This window comes from Xenopus laevis, chromosome 3L (genome assembly GCF_017654675.1).
Source record: "Xenopus laevis strain J_2021 chromosome 3L, Xenopus_laevis_v10.1, whole genome shotgun sequence".
Classification (NCBI taxonomy): domain Eukaryota; kingdom Metazoa; phylum Chordata; class Amphibia; order Anura; family Pipidae; genus Xenopus; species Xenopus laevis.
The window spans coordinates 148674424-148694206 of NC_054375.1; the positions used below are offsets into that span (position 1 = coordinate 148674424).

Genomic DNA, 19783 nt, shown 5'->3' on the forward strand with positions numbered 1-19783 from the left:
CATGTACTATACGGCACCTTTATGATAAGGTATATGTCTGGAGAGGGGTATGTGATGGAGAAAATGGCAGAACGGGCAAGGGTAGAAGGTGCTTGGTGCCCACTAGGGGACCTCAGTATGTTCTTAACGGAGTCTGAGTTCAGGTCAAAGTGGAAGCCCTCAGATATCTGCAAAGAGAAAGCACATTGTCAGAGAAGGGCATCTCCCTGCATATCTCTCTGCCTGACTCTGTATGTGCCTGGCTCCTTATCAGTGATGGAACTGCCATGAAACACAGCCAGGCCCAAGCTATAGGATTCTGTAATCCAAGCTCTCGAGGTTCCTGGCACTGAATTTCTCTTTTCAGAGGAACCAGCCAGTGTTTCACTAACGGACCACTGTGTCTTCTTTTTTTTTATTGTTTTTTTTTAATTTGATTTATGGCAATATTAGGGTCGAGCGAGTTATCCCATTTTTTTATAGATGCTCTGCACAGACACAGCTTACAGTTTCAGCCTTGCCTAAGATGCCATTGTCTCCCAAGCCTCAAGATTCCTTATTGCTTCCCACTGCCTCCTATTGTATTATAGTGGAAAGAAGCTCCTTCATCCCCATAATGCCATCCTACATCTCAGACTATAAATAAGAAGCACATGGGGAAGGATATTATATTTATTATATATTTCACTGCTCTGTCCTCCTCCCACAGTTGTTTTGTACAACCAAATAGGGTGAATCATTTGTAAAATAAAAGTGCTTTAAATTTCCCACTTCTGCACGGTTTAGTTCAGTGCAAGCCCTATTTTTTGGGCGTGTTCTGCCTGTTGTACAGACACTTTCTTAATTGCATGGTACAACCACACGGGTAAAAGTTATTAAATCAATCATTATCTCGATATTGTGACCCAGAAGCATCAGACTTGCTTTTCCATCACGTACCTTTCTCTTTTCTTTAGCATCATAAAGAGCCATAACCCCAAATATCGGCTCAATTTCTATCTCAAATCTGGGAAAGGAGAGAGAAATGGGCAGAGGGTTAGTGTTAGTGGGCACTGGGCATTGCAAATCCTGGGCGTATACAGTTATTTGTACGATTAGGAATATACGCACTTGCACCCATTATGACCTATGTATAGCAATGGAGGTCACATCAAACATATTAAGACCAGGCTACGCTTAAAGGAACAGTAACATCAAAAAGCCAGACTGTTTTAAAGTAATACAAATATAATGCAGTATTGCCCTGCACTGGTAAAACTGATGTGTTTGCTTCAGAAACACTACTATAGTTCATATAAATAAGCTGCTGTAATAAGCTGCTGTGTAGCAATGGGGGCAGACATTCCAAAGAGAAAAGGCTCAGGTTGCAGATAGCAGATAAGCTCTGAAGAACATAATGGTGTCAGGCCCGGACTGGCAATCTGTTGGTTCTGGCAAATGCCAGAGGGGCTGCTATACGGCTCCATAAAAAGTTACTATATAGTGGGCTGGTAGGAGACTGTTTGGGCCTTTGTGTACTTGGAATGACAGGGCCTATTTTGACTCCCAGTCCAGGCCTGAATGGTGTTATCTGTTATCCACTATTTAACCTGTGCCATATAGTCTTTTTTCAATTTCTGCCATTGCTACACAGCAGCTTGTTTATATGAACTATAGTAGAGTTTCTACATGACATTATATTTTTATTATTTTAAAAAACAAATTTTTTGGTGTTACTGTTCCTTTAACTGCTAAAGACCATGCCCCCACTTTTACTTTATTTAGGTGCAGGCGCCCCCCAATAACAGGCAGTATCATACGCACTTCAGTGATAGGAACTTCACGAGTAACCGGAACCCAAAATGTTCTTTCGGCACCTCAGGAATGGTGGAACGCTCCACGGCTTCATCCTAGGGGTCAACAGAGAAAGGTGGAACACAAAGCATAGGGTTGCTAAGGGGGGAAAAGTTGGCAGTTGGGGCTGGACTATGGGATATTTGGTAGGGTTACCTCATCAGGAGCTGAGTAAAGGGCCAGGATTTGGGGGTGCCTGCTTTCCCTCCGTTGCTCCTGGTTAATCTGATCTGTTTCCTCAGAGGGGGCTCTTTCCAGGAGACCAGGGAGCAGGGGATCAGCGGAGGAATTCTTTAAGTCGAAGATGCTTGAGGCCCAGCTCCCACGGGGGGTATCGTCCATGGAGACTGACGAGCGCTTTTTGTCCTCCTACAGAACCGACAGTTACATGGTGCATCGTGAGCTCTGGTGCAAACCCACAGCTAATCAACTGGGCATTTAGAAAGTGTCAGTTCCTGGGCTTACCTGCTCCTCCTGAGCCCCCCTCTCTTCCTCGGCCTCATCCACTTCATAGAGGTGACGGCTCAGCCCCCTCTGGCGCTGCCTCTGCCGTTCCAGTGTGATGGGGGAGTAAGTTGTGCTCAGTTCCTGGGACCTGCCCGGGTGCAAGAGAAATCTCAGGTCACTACTCCTTCTTCATAAAATCCATATTGCTTGCACTATATCTGAATGCTGCTGAACAGTGCTCTGTGCTTTCTATACAGAGTCTCAATATGGCGGCATCATAAGCTTATATAATAATAGAATTTGCCGTTACCTTCTCTGTACCAACACCCAGTCATGCATGTACTCCTTCAGTGCATCCCGAACTCTCGAGTCCAACTTCCTGCAGAAGAAAATCAAGTTAAATACTATTGTTCCTTTCTGTCTGTGTCACTGTATCACCCTGCAGTGGGAGGGACAGACTCATGTCCCATAGTTCCCTCCTATCTGTGTCACTGTATCACCCTGCAGTGGGAGGGACAGACTCATGTCCCATAGTTCCCTCCTGTCTGTGTCACTGTATCACCCTGCAGTGGGAGGGACAGACTCATGTCCCATAGTTCCCTCCTATCTGTGTCACTGTATCACCCTGCAGTGGGAGGGACAGACTCATGTCCCATAGTTCCCTCCTGTCTGTGTCACTGTATCACCCTGCAGTGGGAGGGACAGACTCATTTCCCATAGTTCCCTCCTGTCTGTGTCACTGTATCACCCTGCAGTGGGAGGGACAGACTCATGTCCCATAGTTCCCTCCTGTCTGTGTCACTGTATCACCCTGCAGTGGGAGGGACAGACTCATGTCCCATAATTCCCTCCTGTCTGTGTCACTGTATCACCCTGCAGTGGGAGGGACAGACTCATGTCCCATAGTTCCCTCCTGTCTGTGTCACTGTATCACCCTGCAGTGGGAGGGACAGACTCATGTCCCATAGTTCCCTCCTGTCTGTGTCACTGTATCACCCTGCAGTGGGAGGGACAGACTCATGTCCCATAGTTCCCTCCTGTCTGTGTCACTGTATCACCCTGCAGTGGGAGGGACAGTCTCATGTCCCATAGTTCCCTCCTGTCTGTGTCACTGTATCACCCTGCAGTGGGAGGGACAGACTCACGTCCCATAGTTCCCTCCTGTCTGTGTCACTGTATCACCCTGCAGTGGGAGGGACAGACTCATGTCCCATAGTTCCCTCCTGTCTGTGTCACTGTATCACCCTGCAGTGGGAGGGACAGACTCATGTCCCATAGTTCCCTCCTGTCTGTGTCACTGTATCACCCTGCAGTGGGAGGGACAGACTCATGTCCCATAGTTCCCTCCTGTCTGTGTCACTGTATCACCCTGCAGTGGGAGGGACAGACTCATGTCCCATAGTTCCCTCCTGTCTGTGTCACTGTTAAGTCAGACTTGAGTATATTGACCCATATTACTTATGCCCCTGCTGAAATCCTCTCACCCCTCCTCTGGTGCAGCAGGTTCTATAGTGCGACATTCTCTGGGTTCGTATAGAATCTCAATGTCATCTGGAGGAACATCACAGAGATCTCTGAGGGCCTCGCTATCAGCATCTGGGGGGTGACTGGAGAGGTACTCTTCAAAATCCAGGGGCTCTACTACGTCAGACAAGGGCACCTGAAATAATTAATGGGAATAGAAAGATAAATAATTAACGGGAATAGAAAGATAAATAATTAACGGGAATAGAAAGATGAGAGTAGAAGCAGGGAAATGTGGAACAGATAAAGTAACCACAAGTATAGGGGTGCATAAGAAAAGGGAAACAAATTAAGTTGGGGTTCATTTAATATAAGAAGGGGCACTGACAGTTGGGACAGTCCACCTGAGGATAACCAATAGCAGGAGAGACCTGGACATTGGGGGAAGAGAGGAACATTCGTGGGAGGAATATAATGTCCTGGTTGTGCTTGCAGAGAAATTTGACCCAAAAAGGAAGGATGCCCCCAGCAGGAGGGAGAGTAGGTGTCTTTGACGGAACTCACCGACGCCTGACCCCCTCGCTTCTTTGAAAGCTGTGGAGAGCCCCCATATTCCCGGGCCACCTGCTTGCGAACTTCTGCAGCCACTGTCCTGAAAATACAAAAGCAAAACCTTAATTCCAGCTTCAGATTTCTGTCTGGTTGTTGGGTGGGTCACTGACCCCGGCAGCCAAAAACCATCGCTATTCTTACTTTTTATTACACAGGCCTCTCCTATTCATCTTCCTGTTCTGAATTCTAACCACTACCTGGTTGCTAGGGTACAGTGTTCCTGTGCAACCAGATGCTGAAATTCTTAAAGGTGTTGTTTACCTATGAGTTAACTGTTAGTATGACATAGAGAGTGATATTCTGAGACAATTTGCAATTGGTTTTCATGTTTTATTATTTGTGGTTTTTGAGTTACTTAGCTTTTTATTCAGCAGCTTGGCAGTTTTCAATGTCAACAATCTGGTTGCTAGGGTCCAAATAACCTTAGCAACCATGCACTGATATGAATAAGAGACTGGAACATGATTAATATAGGGCTTCAAAAGTAAGAGCAGTAATAAACAGCAAAATTGTTGTTTTACAGAGCGATGACTCCCATTTGGAAGCTAGAAAGAGTCTGACGAAAAAGGCAAATAATAAAAAACTATACAGAATAAATAATGAAGACCAATGAAAAGTTTCTTAGAATTGCCCATTCTTTAATATATCCAAAGTTAACTTAAAGGTGAACCACCTCATTAACCAGCTGAACAAAGAAGCCAACACTGCCCCAGAAAAAAAAACAAATGAAGACCAACTGCAAATTGTCTCCGAGTATTACATCACCCAACATGGGAAAGTTGGCTCCAGAGCAGTAACTGCATCAAACAATCAGTTCTGCTGCATGGTAAAGCAAAGTTCTGATTGGTTTCTATGGACTAAATAAATCAAAACCCCTTGGATACAGTATAAGGCAGTGCTTCGCCATTTATTACCTATAGTGAGCCAATTGTATGTCATACAACATGTTGGAATTATAATGATGATGTCATACGGTAAAATCTATGGAGCCTGTGAGCAGACTGGGGGCCCAAAAAATCCATTGGAGGGCCACATCCAGCCACGGGCCTCCAGTTGGACAGCCCTGGTATGAAGGACTGTTACTTGTGTTATGCTGAGCTTTCCCCAGTGCAGAACATGACAGAGAACAAGGGCCCCTAAGGGCCCGACACAAAACAAGGTTTAAAAAGAGAATCAGAAGGCTGGGCACTCAGCTGTACTACTATATCGGGGAATCCAGACAGACCGGATGGGGAAGGCTTGTCTGAGACTGCTGTGTGATGAACCGAGACAGTCATACGGATGTAGAGACAATGGGAGAGAGCCAGGTTACACTGGGTATGTGTGTGACTGTGTGTGACTGTGTGTGACTGTGCGTGACTGTGCGTGACTGTGCGTGACTGTGTGTGACTGTGCGTGACTGTGCATGTGAATAAATATCATCCTAAGCAACTTCCCAACATAATCATTGCTACTGAAAACAGTGTCTTTATACACTCTGCACTGCTGCTTCTGACTTCTGAAACAATGTAGCAATAACCCACTTAAACGAACTGGCAGCTGCATTGCTTCAGGAGTTAGACCCAGAGAAGATAAAGGGACAGGCAGATAGTGCTACTAGTAATAATGTGTTAGCAGTGTCGGACTGGCCCACCGGGATACCAGGAAAACTCCCGGTGGGCCAAGATATCAGTGGGCCCTCCTGCTTCTAAACATTTGTCTTATTTCATGGCCATTCCCTATTTCTATGAGAATAAAGAGGCTAAATAGATGGAATAATAGGTTATAGTATGTAAAGAAAAGAGAAAAGGAGAATAGAGGTTGAGTAAGGAATAATACTTAGAGTGGGCCCCTGGTCTAAAGGTTTTTGGTGGGCCCCTGGTGTCCCAGTCCGACACTGTGTGTTACTCCTGGTACTCATTTGACTCCGCCCCCAGCAGTCCTGCTGTATGGAAGGGACACTGCAGCATCAGTGAACTCTTATCTGAATGGCCCAATAACATTAATGCAGCGTAGGCGCCTCGAGGTGAATAGAAGTGATTAGATAAAGAGACCAGGAGAGATAAGGCAGCTGAGCTCAACACTAATACTAACTTACTAGCAGTTGTACTTCCACCCAGGAGGCTTTTCATGGATAGAGGACCCCCTTCTATCCTGCCATAGGACAGTTTCTACGGATTCTATGCCATAGTGGGCCAAAGAGCTCACTATTTAAATCCTACATGCACTTTGAGACTGGTTTACGACCAGAAGCGATAAACTGCCAGTATTAACCAATGAGGTGTTAGCTTTCATTTACTAACTTGTTTTAAACTGTTCAAAACTAACTGCTGATTGGCTGCTACTGGCAAATGCAATATGCAATTTAGTACCTCTGGTCAGACGAATCTTCCCTATGCATGGGGCCCCGTACCTGGAGACTGAATCCTTCAGGTGCATCTTGGCCAGACCCTGCAATGTCATGCCCCCAATCAAACCCCCTCCATCGAAGGGCCCAGTGGGCCCTCAGCAGTGGCTCCAATGTAAATTAAGGTGCAAGTTACAGGAACTGGGAGACTGGGCCCCCATTACATTGAGGGGAAATAGAGTCGACGTGTCCTCAAGTAACTGAGTAATTTGTGGCATTCATCTCAATTACCGCTAATTAGCCATGATGGCTGTGGGTTTAGTACAGCTCAGGTTTAAAAGGATGAGGGAGTGCCCTAATTTACCCTTACACTGACTGCCAGTGTGATATGAACCATGACTGAAGTGCAGTGATTTCATACACACAAACACATTTCCCCATAATAAGCAGTGAGTGGCCCAGGAACGGCCCACGTGGGTGAGTTTATTCTGTGCTGTACACTGTCAATTTTATGGCTGAGCCTGGGATCAGTGCTGTGCGTGCCTTAAAGGGATATGGGTTTCATTATTAGTTTTTCCCTGTCTCTCTATTATTGTGTTCCTTACTGTTCCCTGCTCTCTGGGTGCAACATTCCCCTAATGCTCTGGCACCCGCAGCCTTGGGACAACCGGACAAATATCAGGCAAGGCTGGAACCCAGCACTTGTACTCTACTGTCTGTCTGCACTGCTGTCTGGCAACTACGCAGTTAATTCTCCCACTGCCGCTCCCTTCATACACCTGTTCCACCTGTTCTGCTCCACTTACTCACAGGTGCCATATGCTCTCAGCCCTGCACTCACCTCTCCTTTACACCCTCGCCTCTCCCTTACACACTTACCAACTCAAACCAGGGGCCCAGCTGTCTGTCCTATACCCTATCACCCTGCAGTGGGAGGGACAGACTCATGTCCCATAGTTCCCTCCTGTCTGTGTCACTGTATCACCCTGCAGTGGGAGGGACAGACTCATGTCCCATAGTTCCCTCCTGTCTGTGTCACTGTATCACCCTGCAGTGGGAGGGACAGACTCATGTCCCATAGTTCCCTCCTGTCTGTGTCACTGTATCACCCTGCAGTGGGAGGGACAGACTCATGTCCCATAGTTCCCTCCTGTCTGTGTCACTGTATCACCCTGCAGTGGGAGGGACAGACTCATGTCCCATAGTTCCCTCCTGTCTGTGTCCCTATGGGGCTACAATCCCAGCAACTTTCAACATATATTCAAGCATTAAGGCATTCTGAGAGTTGTAGTTCTGCATGCTGCACGGCAAATCAGCAGCGACATTAAAGGCATTCAGCCAGATTCTGAGCAGCTGTACACAATGCAAAGTAATTGTCTGAAAGTGTGTGCATTGTGTGTGTGCAAAATGATTAATGATAAAGTGCTTGTCATGCACCAAGTGACCCACAATATAAACACAGAGGAAAGAAACATTATGGGGAAATCAGGGAACACAAATCATTTAAAGGAGAAACAAAAAAGGGAAGTTTTGTTTCACACTTTCAGTCCCAGGGAGGCAGGAGAAATCTAATGACTCTCCAACTGGCTTCCATTATTATATAGCTTGTATTTCTCTTCCACATTTTACAAAAACGAGAGTGTGAAGTTGGTGACCCCAGTAACCAGAAGGCAGTGTGAATGTAGGCCAAGGGTTTTTAGGATTGTTATTAGTCAGTTTCTTTGTTCATAGGCCTGTGCTCATAGTCCTGTTTCAGGCTGTCATTCACACGGAGTATCTATCTGCTGAGTAGTAAGCATCTACACTATCTTCTCTGTATAATGGAACTATCTATCTGGCGAGTACCGAGTATCTACATTAAGTATCTATCTGCTGAGTACTAAGTATCAATTCTGAATATATATCTACTCTGTATAATGGTACTGGGTATCTATCTGCTGAGTACTAAGTAAGTATCAATTCTAAGTATCTATCTGCTCTGTGACACACAGCTATGTCGGTAGAATGCAGGCAGTGACATGCTGTATCATGCTGGGGTACACGTCTGAATCATGATGAGGAGTATACAGAATGAGATGAATACAGAATGAGGAGTATACAGAATGAGGGGTATACAGAATGAGGGGTATACAGAATGAGATGAATACAGAATGAGGAGTATACAGAATGAGGGGTATACAGAATGAGGAGTATACAGAATGAGGGGTATACAGAATGAGGGGTATACAGAATGAGGGGTATACAGAATGAGGGGTATACAGAATGAGATGAATACAGAATGAGGAGTATACAGAATGAGGAGTATACAGAATGAGGAGTATACAGAATGAGGAGTATACAGAATGAGGGGTATACAGAATGAGATGAATACAGAATGAGATGAATACAGAATTAGGAGTATACAGAATGAGGGGTATACAGAATGAGGGGTATACAGAATGAGGAGTATACAGAATGAGGGGTATACAGAATGAGGGGTATACAGAATGAGGGGTATACAGAATGAGGGGTATACAGAACGAGGGATATACAGAACGAGGAGTATACAGAACGAGGAGTATACAGAATGAGGGGTATACAGAATGAGGAGTATACAGAATGAGGGGTATACAGAATGAGGGGTATACAGAATGAGGGGTATACAGAATGAGGGGTATACAGAATGAGGGGTATACAGAATGAGGAGTATACAGAATGAGGGGTATACAGAATGAGGAGTATACAGAATGAGGAGTATACAGAATGAGGGGTATACAGAATGAGGGGTATACAGAATGAGGGGTATACAGAATGAGATGAATACAGAATGAGGAGTATACAGAATGAGGAGTATACAGAATGAGGAGTATACAGAATGAGGGGTATACAGAATGAGATGAATACAGAATGAGATGAATACAGAATGAGGGGTATACAGAATGAGGGGTATACAGAATGAGGAGTATACAGAATGAGGGGTATACAGAATGAGGGGTATACAGAATGAGGGGTATACAGAATGAGGGGTATACAGAATGAGGGGTATACAGAATGAGGGGTATACAGAATGAGGTGTATACAGAATGAGGGGTATACAGAATGAGGAGTATACAGAATGAGGGGTATACAGAATGAGGGGTATACAGAATGAGGGGTATACAGAATGAGGGGTATACAGAATGAGGGGTATACAGAATGAGGGGTATACAGAATGAGGGGTATACAGAATGAGATGAATACAGAATGAGGTGTATACAGAATGAGGTGTATACAGAACGAGGGGTATACAGAACGAGGGGTATACAGAACGAGGGGTATACAGAACGAGGGGTATACAGAACGAGGGGTATACAGAACGAGGGGTATACAGAACGAGGGGTATACAGAACGAGGGGTATACAGAATGAGGGGTATACAGAATGAGGAATATACAGAATGAGGAGTATACAGAATGAGGAGTATACAGCATGATGAATATAGAGAGATGTATTTGAGAGCAATTTGTATGTCACAGGTGTGGTTCCTCTCTAAAGTTTTGGTTTGAGAGTGATTAGTAAATGTAAGTGCTATTGAAAAACCAGTTTGTGTGCCTATCCCTGTCTGTACCTGCACTGCTGCCTGTGACATGGGAAATGAACTGACTTCTACACTGTATAAAAACTCAGAACCAGCAGTGCAGAAAGGCTGAGACGGTCACTAGTTTGACAGCAATATAAAAGGATAAATGTCTATTATCAAGTTGCTTGGAATTCTATTTTGTTTCCTGGTTCCTTAGGCCAAAAAAAAAAAATATGGGGGGGAGGTGACTCCCCTTTAAAGCTGACATTTTATAAGAATGGGCGCTAATAAATATTTCCTACTTGCTAACAATTGTCCCTCTCTCTTAATTCCCACCCATTGTACCCGTCCCTGATATAATACTCCAACTCCCGGGACTGCACAGAGCTTTATTGTGAGCTGAGTTGGTATCAGTTGGCAGCGCCCAGCACAGCCGTACCCAACAACTCATGTGTTATTGCACAGCTCCACTTGTATATTGTCCCCACAATACAGGGGTCTCTACCAGTCTGCAGCCTTGGGCCCTCCTGCAGGCACCCTTTCAACTCACCCACAGCAGCAGCACTAATATTAAAGGGGTGGTTCACCTTTAAGTTAACTTTTAGTATGTTATACAATTGCTAATTCTAAGCTACTTTTCAATTAACCTTCATTTTTTCGTTTTTATAGTTTTTGAATTGTTTGCCTTCTTCTTCTGACGCTTTCCAGCTTTCAAATGGGGGTCACTGACCCCATCTAAAAAAAAACAAATGCTCTGTAAAGCTACTCATTTATTGTTATTGTTACTTTTTATTACTTTTCTTTCTATTCAGGCTTCTCCAATTCGTATTCCAGGCTTTTGTTCAAATCAATGCATGGTTGCTAGGGTATTTTGGACCCTAGCAATCCGATTGCTGAACTTGCAAACTGGAGAACTGCTAAATAGAAAGATAAGTAAAAAACACAAATAACAAAAAATTAAAACCAACTGCAAATTGTCTCAGAATATCACTCTCTACTTCATACTAACAGTTAATTTAAAGGTGAACAAGCCCTTTTAAGAAAGTCACCTGGAAGCAGGAAATGAGGCCATGGGATTGGGGTTGCTAGGTTCCAACTTGTCCTAGCAACCAACTAGCTCATATGCTGGAGCCAAAGCTTCCCTGTGCCTTATGGTCTCTCACTCCAGCCATGGCCTGGAACCACGTAACCCCATATCAACTAATCAGCAATCAGCTTTTATCAGGTTATACCAGGAAGAAAAATGAAAGCAATTCTCTGATTGGTGCAAATTTGCCCAGTGTTAGTAAATAAGCCCCAGTTACCTGGAATGGTCAATGGCAGATTTAGGGTTTCAAGGGAGAGGGAGAAATGCTTGAAACTGCCTCCACTAAGAGGGAAGGGGAACTGCTGGTAAGACAGGTGGGTATCGACCCTTAACTGGAAAGGACTTTATGAGTGAGCTCTCAGCCAGACATCCTGTTTGTATGGGCAATACCATCGGGCGTCGGATAAGGGGGGGTCTACTCCAGATCAGGAAGTAAAGCCGTCAAAAGGAAATACATTCTCCAAGCAAAGGAAAGGAACAGTGCTGCCTCTCACACTAATTTTGGGTGTACGTGTTCATTATGAGACCCAAGCTTTGGAGCCGGGTTAAAGGGGATATAAATGTAAAAAAGAGGGTGTCATTCTGAGCAACTTTCCACTTCTCTTTCTAAACTGCTGCTTCTGACTCTTGAAATCCAAGCGGCAGAAGTCAGCTCTCCTCCAGCCGAGGCTCCACTTCTGCTACACTGTTTCGGGAGTCAGAAGCAGCAGTGCAGAGAATGTAGCAAGATCCTTGTACCTGTGACTGGCAGATATTGGCTTTACTTCCCCTTTAAGTGGTATAGCGTTATCAATGCTTATAGAGTTATCTGGTATCATTGTTGTCTCTGTGTAACGTTTTAATAGGACACGCCCCGCAAACACTGCTCTAATGAATCATTAATCTGCTTTCATGGTCTTTTCTAGCAGCTGAAGGGCAGCAGGACGGGTATCCAATGGGCATGGCTATACAAGAACAATACAGTAATACTCACTGGCCTTTGTTCCTGCTACATGAGTATTGATAAATTATCTCTAAAACCAAAACATTCTCCTTGCAGTTTCTGCCTTGCACAGCAGCTCCATTGTCTCCCTCTCCTTCCAACCAGCCTCCTTATATACACCCAAATCTCCCCTTGGCTTACACCAGGGATCCCCAACCTTTTTTTTACCTGTGAGCCACATTCAAACGTAGAAAGAGTTGGGGAGCAACACCAACATGAAAAAGTCCCTTGGGGTGCCAAATAAGGGCTGTGATTGGCTATTCGGTAGCCCCTATGTGGACTGGCAGCCTACAATAGGTTCTACTTGGCACTATCCTTAGTTTTTATGCAATTAAAACTTGCTTTCAAACCAGGAATTTAAAAATAAGCACCTGCTTTGAGGACTTTGAGAGCAACATCCAAGGGGTTGGAGAGCAACATGTTGCTCACGAGCTACTGGTTGGGGATCACTGGCTTACACAATACCAGAAGGGGCCTGGTGCTGTTTCATACAAACCATGGTACATTTGTCATGACACATGGCATTGCAGAACTACAATTCTCAGAATTCCATGAATGCCCCAATGAGCTGTAGTTCACAAGGCCATGAGCTTGGCTCCTTTGCACCACAGAGGTAAGGGACTGTATTGATGCACCTGCCCAATTGATACTGATTTGGACTTAAAAGTGTGAGCGTTGCAAATGGGGTGTGGCTTGAAGTGGAATGGGCGGGGACTGAGTGGATCTTGGGTAGGGTGTGACTGGGGTGAATCCTGGGCATGGCCAACGGCTTAAAGAAAACTATATCCCCAAAATTAATATTTAAGCAACAGATAGTTTATATCATATTAAGTGGCATATTAAAGAATCTTATCAAACTGGACTTTATATTTAAGTAAATATTGCCCTTTTACATCTCTTGCCTTAAGCCACGATTTTGTGATGGTCTGTGTGCTGCCTCAGAGATCACCTGACCAGAAATACTGCAGCTCTAACTGTAACAGGAAGAAGTGAGGAAGCAAAAGACACAACTCTGTCTGTTATTTGGCTCATGTGACCTAACAAGTATAGTTTGTTGGTATGTTTGTGTGCACAGTGAATCGTATGATCCAAGGGGGCGGCCCTTATTTTTTAAAATGGCAATTTTCTATTTATGATTATCCAATGGCACATACTACTAAAAATGTATATTATTATGAAAATGGTTTATTTACATAAAGCAGGATTTTAGATATTAGTAATGTCTTTTTATAGAGACCTACATTGTTCGGGGGTATCGTTTTCCTTTAATAACTGGGGACCCCAGTTGGGTTGGATCCTGCTAACCTAATAGTATGGGACCCCATGATTCCTGATAGCAACCCTTTTCACAGACCCTAAAGGAGGTGGGACTTTCCTAAATGTAGGTGAAGTTTAGGGTCAGAATTTTGGAAAGTAAGTTAGTTGGCCACGTTGGAATCTGTTTCCCCAAAGAGGAGCATTTCTGGTGTATTTTCAAAGGCCAGGGGGACACCTGGAGTGAGTGAGATAAGGAGCCTGTGTGTAAGTACAGCACAACATACACCTTGGGGGTCAGATGCAGAATGGGTGCATGGATGCAAAGAATATAACTGGGGGGAGAGAGAAGCTGTCCATATCTAATGCAGAGAGAGAGCTGAATGTGCAGTAAATGAGCCGTTCGTTATGCGCCGCTCCTCTTGTTGAACTGCAACTGCCAGAATAACCCGTTTAGCTGCAGTTCATCATGTGACACCAGAGAGATGCAAATGTCACCTGTTGTCATGCCAACGCTTGCTCCTCTTAACTGAGCCCTGGCGGTCTGGGAGACGGTGTTGGGGCTATGTTACAAATTGTACCCAGTCGTGTTGCGACTCACAACACATCCCGACTTTCGTCTGATTATCCCACTTGTGGTGGAGCAAATGCGACTCATGAGTGATTATAACCGACAGAACCTCAGGGTCATACAGAGCCTGGCTGAACAGATGCATCAGATTCTACCAGAAAGGGGTGAATGAGAAACCTGGGTGCCATTGTGGCCACATACCTGCATAAATAAGAAGCACTGGTCCATAATAGATCTAACAGACTGCTAAGCATCCACATACAATGAGCAGGTAAACTGGGAGCCCCCACATATACCAGACTGGGGATAATAACTTATTGGTCTGGTGGGAGATCATTATGGGTAAAGATACTCAGTACCATTCTGTATGTGGCAGGATTATACCTTATCACAAGGGTGAAACATGAGACTGAGATTATGCCGGACTGTAACTCAAATACACAGGGAGGGAGCACTGAATAATTTACTCACCCCTGCTATGGGCACATGTGCCAGGGAGAGGCCAACACTGTATATATATATGAACACGTCCAGAAATATATATATATATAGATATATATATATCTATATATATCTATATATATATATATCTATATATATATATATAAACATACTGCATACTTCTCTAATATACAGAGGGGCACAGATACAATACAAAGAGAGGGAACCATTTTAAACAGGGAATCCTGTCCTGCAGAGCTTACACTCTAATATACAGAAGGACATAGACACAATACAAAGAAAGCGGACCATTGGGAGAAGGGAATCCTGCCCTGCAGAGCTTACACTCTAATATACAGAGAGGCACAGATACAATAGAGGGAGAGGGAACCATTGTAAAAAGGAAATTCTGCTCTACAGAGCTTAAACTCTAATATACAGAGGGGCGTAGAACAATATAAGGAGAGGGAACCATTAGGAAAAGGGAATCCTGCTCTGCAGAGCTCACACTCTATATGCAGAGGGGCACAGAACAATATAAGGAGAGGAAACCATTGGGAGAAGATAATTCTGCCCTACAAAGCTTACACTCTAATATACAGAGGGACACAGATACAATACAAGGAAAGGGAACCATTGGGAGAAGGGAATCCTGGCCTTCTGAGCTTACACTCTAATATACAGTAGGACACAGATACAATACAGGTAAAGGGAGAACATTGCAAGAAAATCCCCCGATTTGTGTCTGTACTTTACCCTCCCATTTTGACTGTAAGCTCTAAGGGGCAGGGACCTCCAACCTTTTGTCTACTTGACACTAAGCACATAATCTATATTGTAACTATACTTTATATCTATGTGAATTGTATTTTTGTACTTATTTGTATTTATTATTGCAATGACCCCCAGTTTGTTTGTTCTGTTGTACAGTGTTTTGCCCTCAAGGAGCGCTATACAAATAAAAATATACATACAGGAAAAGGAATCCTGTCCTGCGGAGCTAACAATCATAATTTACAGAAAGCAAGGTACACAGCCCAGGGAGGAGTCGGCAAGAGGAAGGGAGGACAAGCCGGGCAAAGACATCACAGCAAAGAGAGAAGAACCATGTGCACCAGTGTGTGGGTATTATTATATGCCAACATGTCTCCCCCCTGGGACTGACAGGACACAGACTGCGGCTGCAGATTCTATAGGAAGTGTCTGCTTCTCCTGAAACAATAACAGGACACAGGGGGGTGTAGGAGAGGAACTTGGGAGGAAGGGAGTGGGCTCAACACTTTGATAGGGTTACTGGAAATCACAAGATGTGACTAACTTTGAATATTCACTAATACATGTGTGTGTGTTTAATTTTACTAATATTGCAAATTTATTATACCCCACCCCAGAGCTCCTTATTGTCCCTGTAACTCCTTATTCCACTAACCCCTCCCCTGAGCCCCTTATTGTCCCTGTAACTCCTTATTCCACTAACCCCTCCCATGAGCCCCTTATTGTCCCTGTAACTCCTTATTCCACTAACCCCTCCCCTGAGCCCCTTTATTGTCCCTGTAACTCCTTATTCCACTAACCCCACCCCTGAGCCCCTTATTGTCCCTGTAACTCCTTATTCCACTAACCCCTCCCCTGAGTCCCTTATTGTCCCTGTAACTCCTTATTCCACTAACCCCTCCCCTGAGCCCCTTATTGTCACTGTAACTCGTTATTCCACTAACCCCACCCCTGAGCCCCTTATTGTCCCTGTAACTCCTTATTCCACTAACCCCTCCCCTGAGCTCCTTATTGTCCCTGTAACTCCTTATTCCACTAACCCCACCCCTGAGCCCCTTATTGTCCCTGTAACTCCTTATTCCACTAACCCAACCCCTGAGCCCCTTATTGTCCCTGTAACTCCTTATTCCACTAACCCCTCCCTGAGCCCCTTATTGTCCCTGTAACTCCTTATTCCACTAACCCCTCCCCTGAGCCCCTTATTGTCCCTGTAACTCCTTATTCCACTAAACCCTCCCCTGAGCTCCTTATTGTCCCTGTAACTCCTTATTCCACTAACCCCTCCCCTGAGCTCCTTATTGTCCCTGTAACTCCTTATTCCACTAACCCCTCCCGTGAGCTCCTTATTGTCCCTGTAACTCCTTATTCCACTAAACCCTCCCCTGAGCCCCTTATTGTCCCTGTAACTCCTTATTCCACTAACCCCTCCCCTGAGTCCCTTATTGTCTCTGTAACTCCTTATTCCACTAACCCCTCCCCTGAGCCCCTTATTGTCCCTGTAACTCCTTATTCCACTAACCCCTCCCCTGAGTCCCTTATTGTCCCTGTAACTCCTTATTCCACTAACCCCCTCCCCTGAGCTCCTTATTGTCCCTGTAACTCCTTATTCCAGTAGCCCCACCCCTGGGTGCCTCATTGCCATGTAACATTTGACGCCAATACAACAGGGAGAGGAACAGAATGCTGCTGTACAGTACAGTTGTTATGAGCAGATGGTATGGGGGAGAGGGGGTGTAGAAGGGGAGGATTAAGGGTCAGGCTTGCAGGACCCAAGTGAAACACTGAAACTGTATCCCCTGACAGAGCAGACAGGCCGTATGCTGTGCATATCAATGAAACCCCATTCTGCAGAAGCAGAGCATAAAAGTAAAGTGCATTATTTTCAGTTTCAGTAACATCCACTAACAGAACAGCACTATCAGAAACTGTGGACTGCAACAAAACTACAGCTCCCATCATCCTCTGCCACTCAGTGCACCTGATCAACACAATTCAGAATCCCCAGAAATACATAGAAACAACAAGAATATATCAGGAGCCAAATGAAATACATACAGTTCAATATAAGCATTTGATTTTTCTTTAATAGCATGTGAAATCAGGGATATGACTCAAACCCCCTGATCAACCCTGTTGTACCTGAAATACATATTTCTCCCTGTCACTGCTGTACCTGACTGTGTATTCACTCCCTGTCACTGCTGTACCTGACTGTGTATTCACTCCCTGTCACTGCTGTACATGACTGTGTAATTTATTCCTGTCACTGCTGTACCTGACTGTGTAACTTCTTCCTGTCACTGCTGTACCTGACTGTGTAGCTTCTTTCTGTCACTGCTGTACCTGACTGTGTAGCTTCTTTCTGTCACTGCTGTACCTGACTGTGTAACTTCTTCCTGTCACTGCTGTACCTGACTGTGTTCCCACCTGTCACTGCTGTACCTGACTGTGTCCCCTCCCCTCCCTGTCACTGCTGTACCTGACTGTGTAACTTCTTCCTGTCACTGCTGTACCTGACTGTCCCCTCCCTGTCACTGCTGTACCTGACTGTCCCCTCCCTGTCACTGCTGTACCTGACTGTGTAACTTCTTCCTGTCACTGCTGTACCTGACTGTGTAACTTCTTCCTGTCACTGCTGTACATGACTATGTGTCTCCTCCCTATCACTGCTGTACCTGACTGTGTAACTTCTTCCTGTCACTGCTGTACCTGACTGTGTCCCTCCCTGTTGCATCTGCCTGACTGTCCCCTCCCTGTCACCGCTGTACATAAAGCCCCTCTCCCCCGGGTTACCTGTTAATTTTCTGTGCAAAGGCCCTACGATCCGCCGTAGCCATCCCGCACCGAACAGATTCCCAACTCCAACTGCACCGGCAGGACAGGACTCATCTGAGCAACGAGACCCGCCCCCCGGAGCCCAGTCCAAAGCACGCCCCGCCCTTCTCTTCTCTGAGTCTACGCCTGTTGCCTGGGTAGCGCCCTGACAGGCGCCACCTCTTGTCAATATGCTGGAACTGCAGCCTCATTACATTACGTTTATAGGAAGCTTGTACATTTGTTGTATAGGGAGCAGCGACATCTCGAGGTCATGATCTGGTACTGCAACACTCATTTCTATCGCTGCGTCTTCTTTACGAAAGGACAGGACGGTGTTGCGACTGTGTTTGCGACTGTAGTAACTTAAATTGCTTTATCCTAAAAAAGTTTTATTCTTTTAACTTATCTGGTGGTGGAATTGGAAGGGTTGCACACAGCACATGTTTTGGACAGGAATAGCAATGATTTATATATATATATATATATATATATAAAACTAAAAAATTGCACCATGTCACATATGGCTTGAGAAAGGGCCAAGTTTGGCTCGAAACGTCGCTGAATAATGTGCACATACACGGTGATGTATTTTAATATTTCATACAGAATTTTTGCATTAAGAGTGAGTGCTGTCCATCATTTCTAAAAAGTATATATATATATATATATATATAATATGATATCCAGGGTCCCTAACAATAACCACGAGCCCCGCCCCCTCACTACTAAATTAGGTGGGTCCTCCCTCTACAGGCTTCAGTTATTAGCCCACTGGTCTGGTGGTCTCCTAGGTCCCATGAGTGGTGGGCAGTGCCTACAAGTAAATTGGTGCTTTAATTTAAAAAATGCCATTTTCACTCAAGTTTATGAGCCTAATCCACCCCAACCATGCCTGCAGTTATGCCAGAGCCTGCCACTCCCTTACAAGCCCAGCCCCTTGTGACACCCATGAATTGCACCTTTCCATTTCTTGGCTCCCTGATGGTGACCCTGCTTTTAGGGTTGCCACCTTTTCTGGTAAAAAATGGCCTTTTTTTTCCTATTAATAAAATTGGCATCAAGCCTCATTATTACTGGCCAGGCTGGTGAAATATCGGCCAGGTGGCAGCCCTACCTGCTTATGATAGCTTGCAGCAAAGTCCATGGAAATTCACATCCAACCAGAGCCAGACCTAGGAGCTATAGCACCCCTAGTGCTGAACCCCTCACTGACCCTGGAAGAGTAAGAGGGGGATACAGAGCAGCTAACATGGGTAGGAAAAGAGGAGAAAGCAAAGTTGTTGGAACCAGGAAACCAGTACCTCTTGTTCTGCTTTTAAATGCTCATGGGTAGCACCCAGCTGCTCCCCCAGCAAATTGCAGTAACCACAGTAACCAATCAGAATTTAATGCCAAACTGAAAAAAATCCAAATTTAATTCCAAACCGTACAAAATCAGAAATGAATACCAAACTGTACAGAATCAGAATTTAATACCAAACCGTACAGAATCAGAATTTAATACCAAACTGTACAAAATCAGAATTCAATTCCGAACTGTACAGAATCAGATTTTAATACCAAAGTATACCGAATCAGAATTCAATGCCAAACTGTACAGAATCAGAATTTAATACCAAACCGTACAGAATCAGAATTTAATACCAAACCGTACAAAAT

At 44.7% G+C, this 19783-nt stretch overlaps 1 protein-coding gene across 6 annotated transcripts in view; it reads right to left on the reverse strand.

The window, feature by feature from the left end:
• The window catches only part of LOC108705243 (dedicator of cytokinesis protein 6), a 75846-nt gene extending 57624 nt beyond the window's left edge, over positions 1-18222 (reverse strand). For 2 of the 6 annotated variants that reach the window (XM_041587255.1, XM_018242040.2), the window contains exons 1-9: positions 6728-7096; positions 4288-4375; positions 3744-3919; positions 2570-2638; positions 2278-2407; positions 1969-2181; positions 1783-1868; positions 919-985; positions 18-167 (exon numbers count right to left, since the gene is read on the reverse strand). In XM_041587255.1, coding sequence (XP_041443189.1) covers positions 18-167; positions 919-985; positions 1783-1868; positions 1969-2181; positions 2278-2407; positions 2570-2638; positions 3744-3919; positions 4288-4375; positions 6728-6777 — 1029 coding nt within the window. In that variant the 5' untranslated portion in view covers positions 6778-7096. Of the gene's footprint in view, positions 1-17; positions 168-918; positions 986-1782; positions 1869-1968; positions 2182-2277; positions 2408-2569; positions 2639-3743; positions 3920-4287; positions 4376-6727; positions 7120-18100 lie in introns of those variants that run through there. The other 4 variants (XM_018242041.2, XM_018242043.2, XM_018242044.2 and 1 more) reach the window with 4 other exon arrangements.
• Between the last annotated feature and the right edge of the window lie 1561 nt (positions 18223-19783).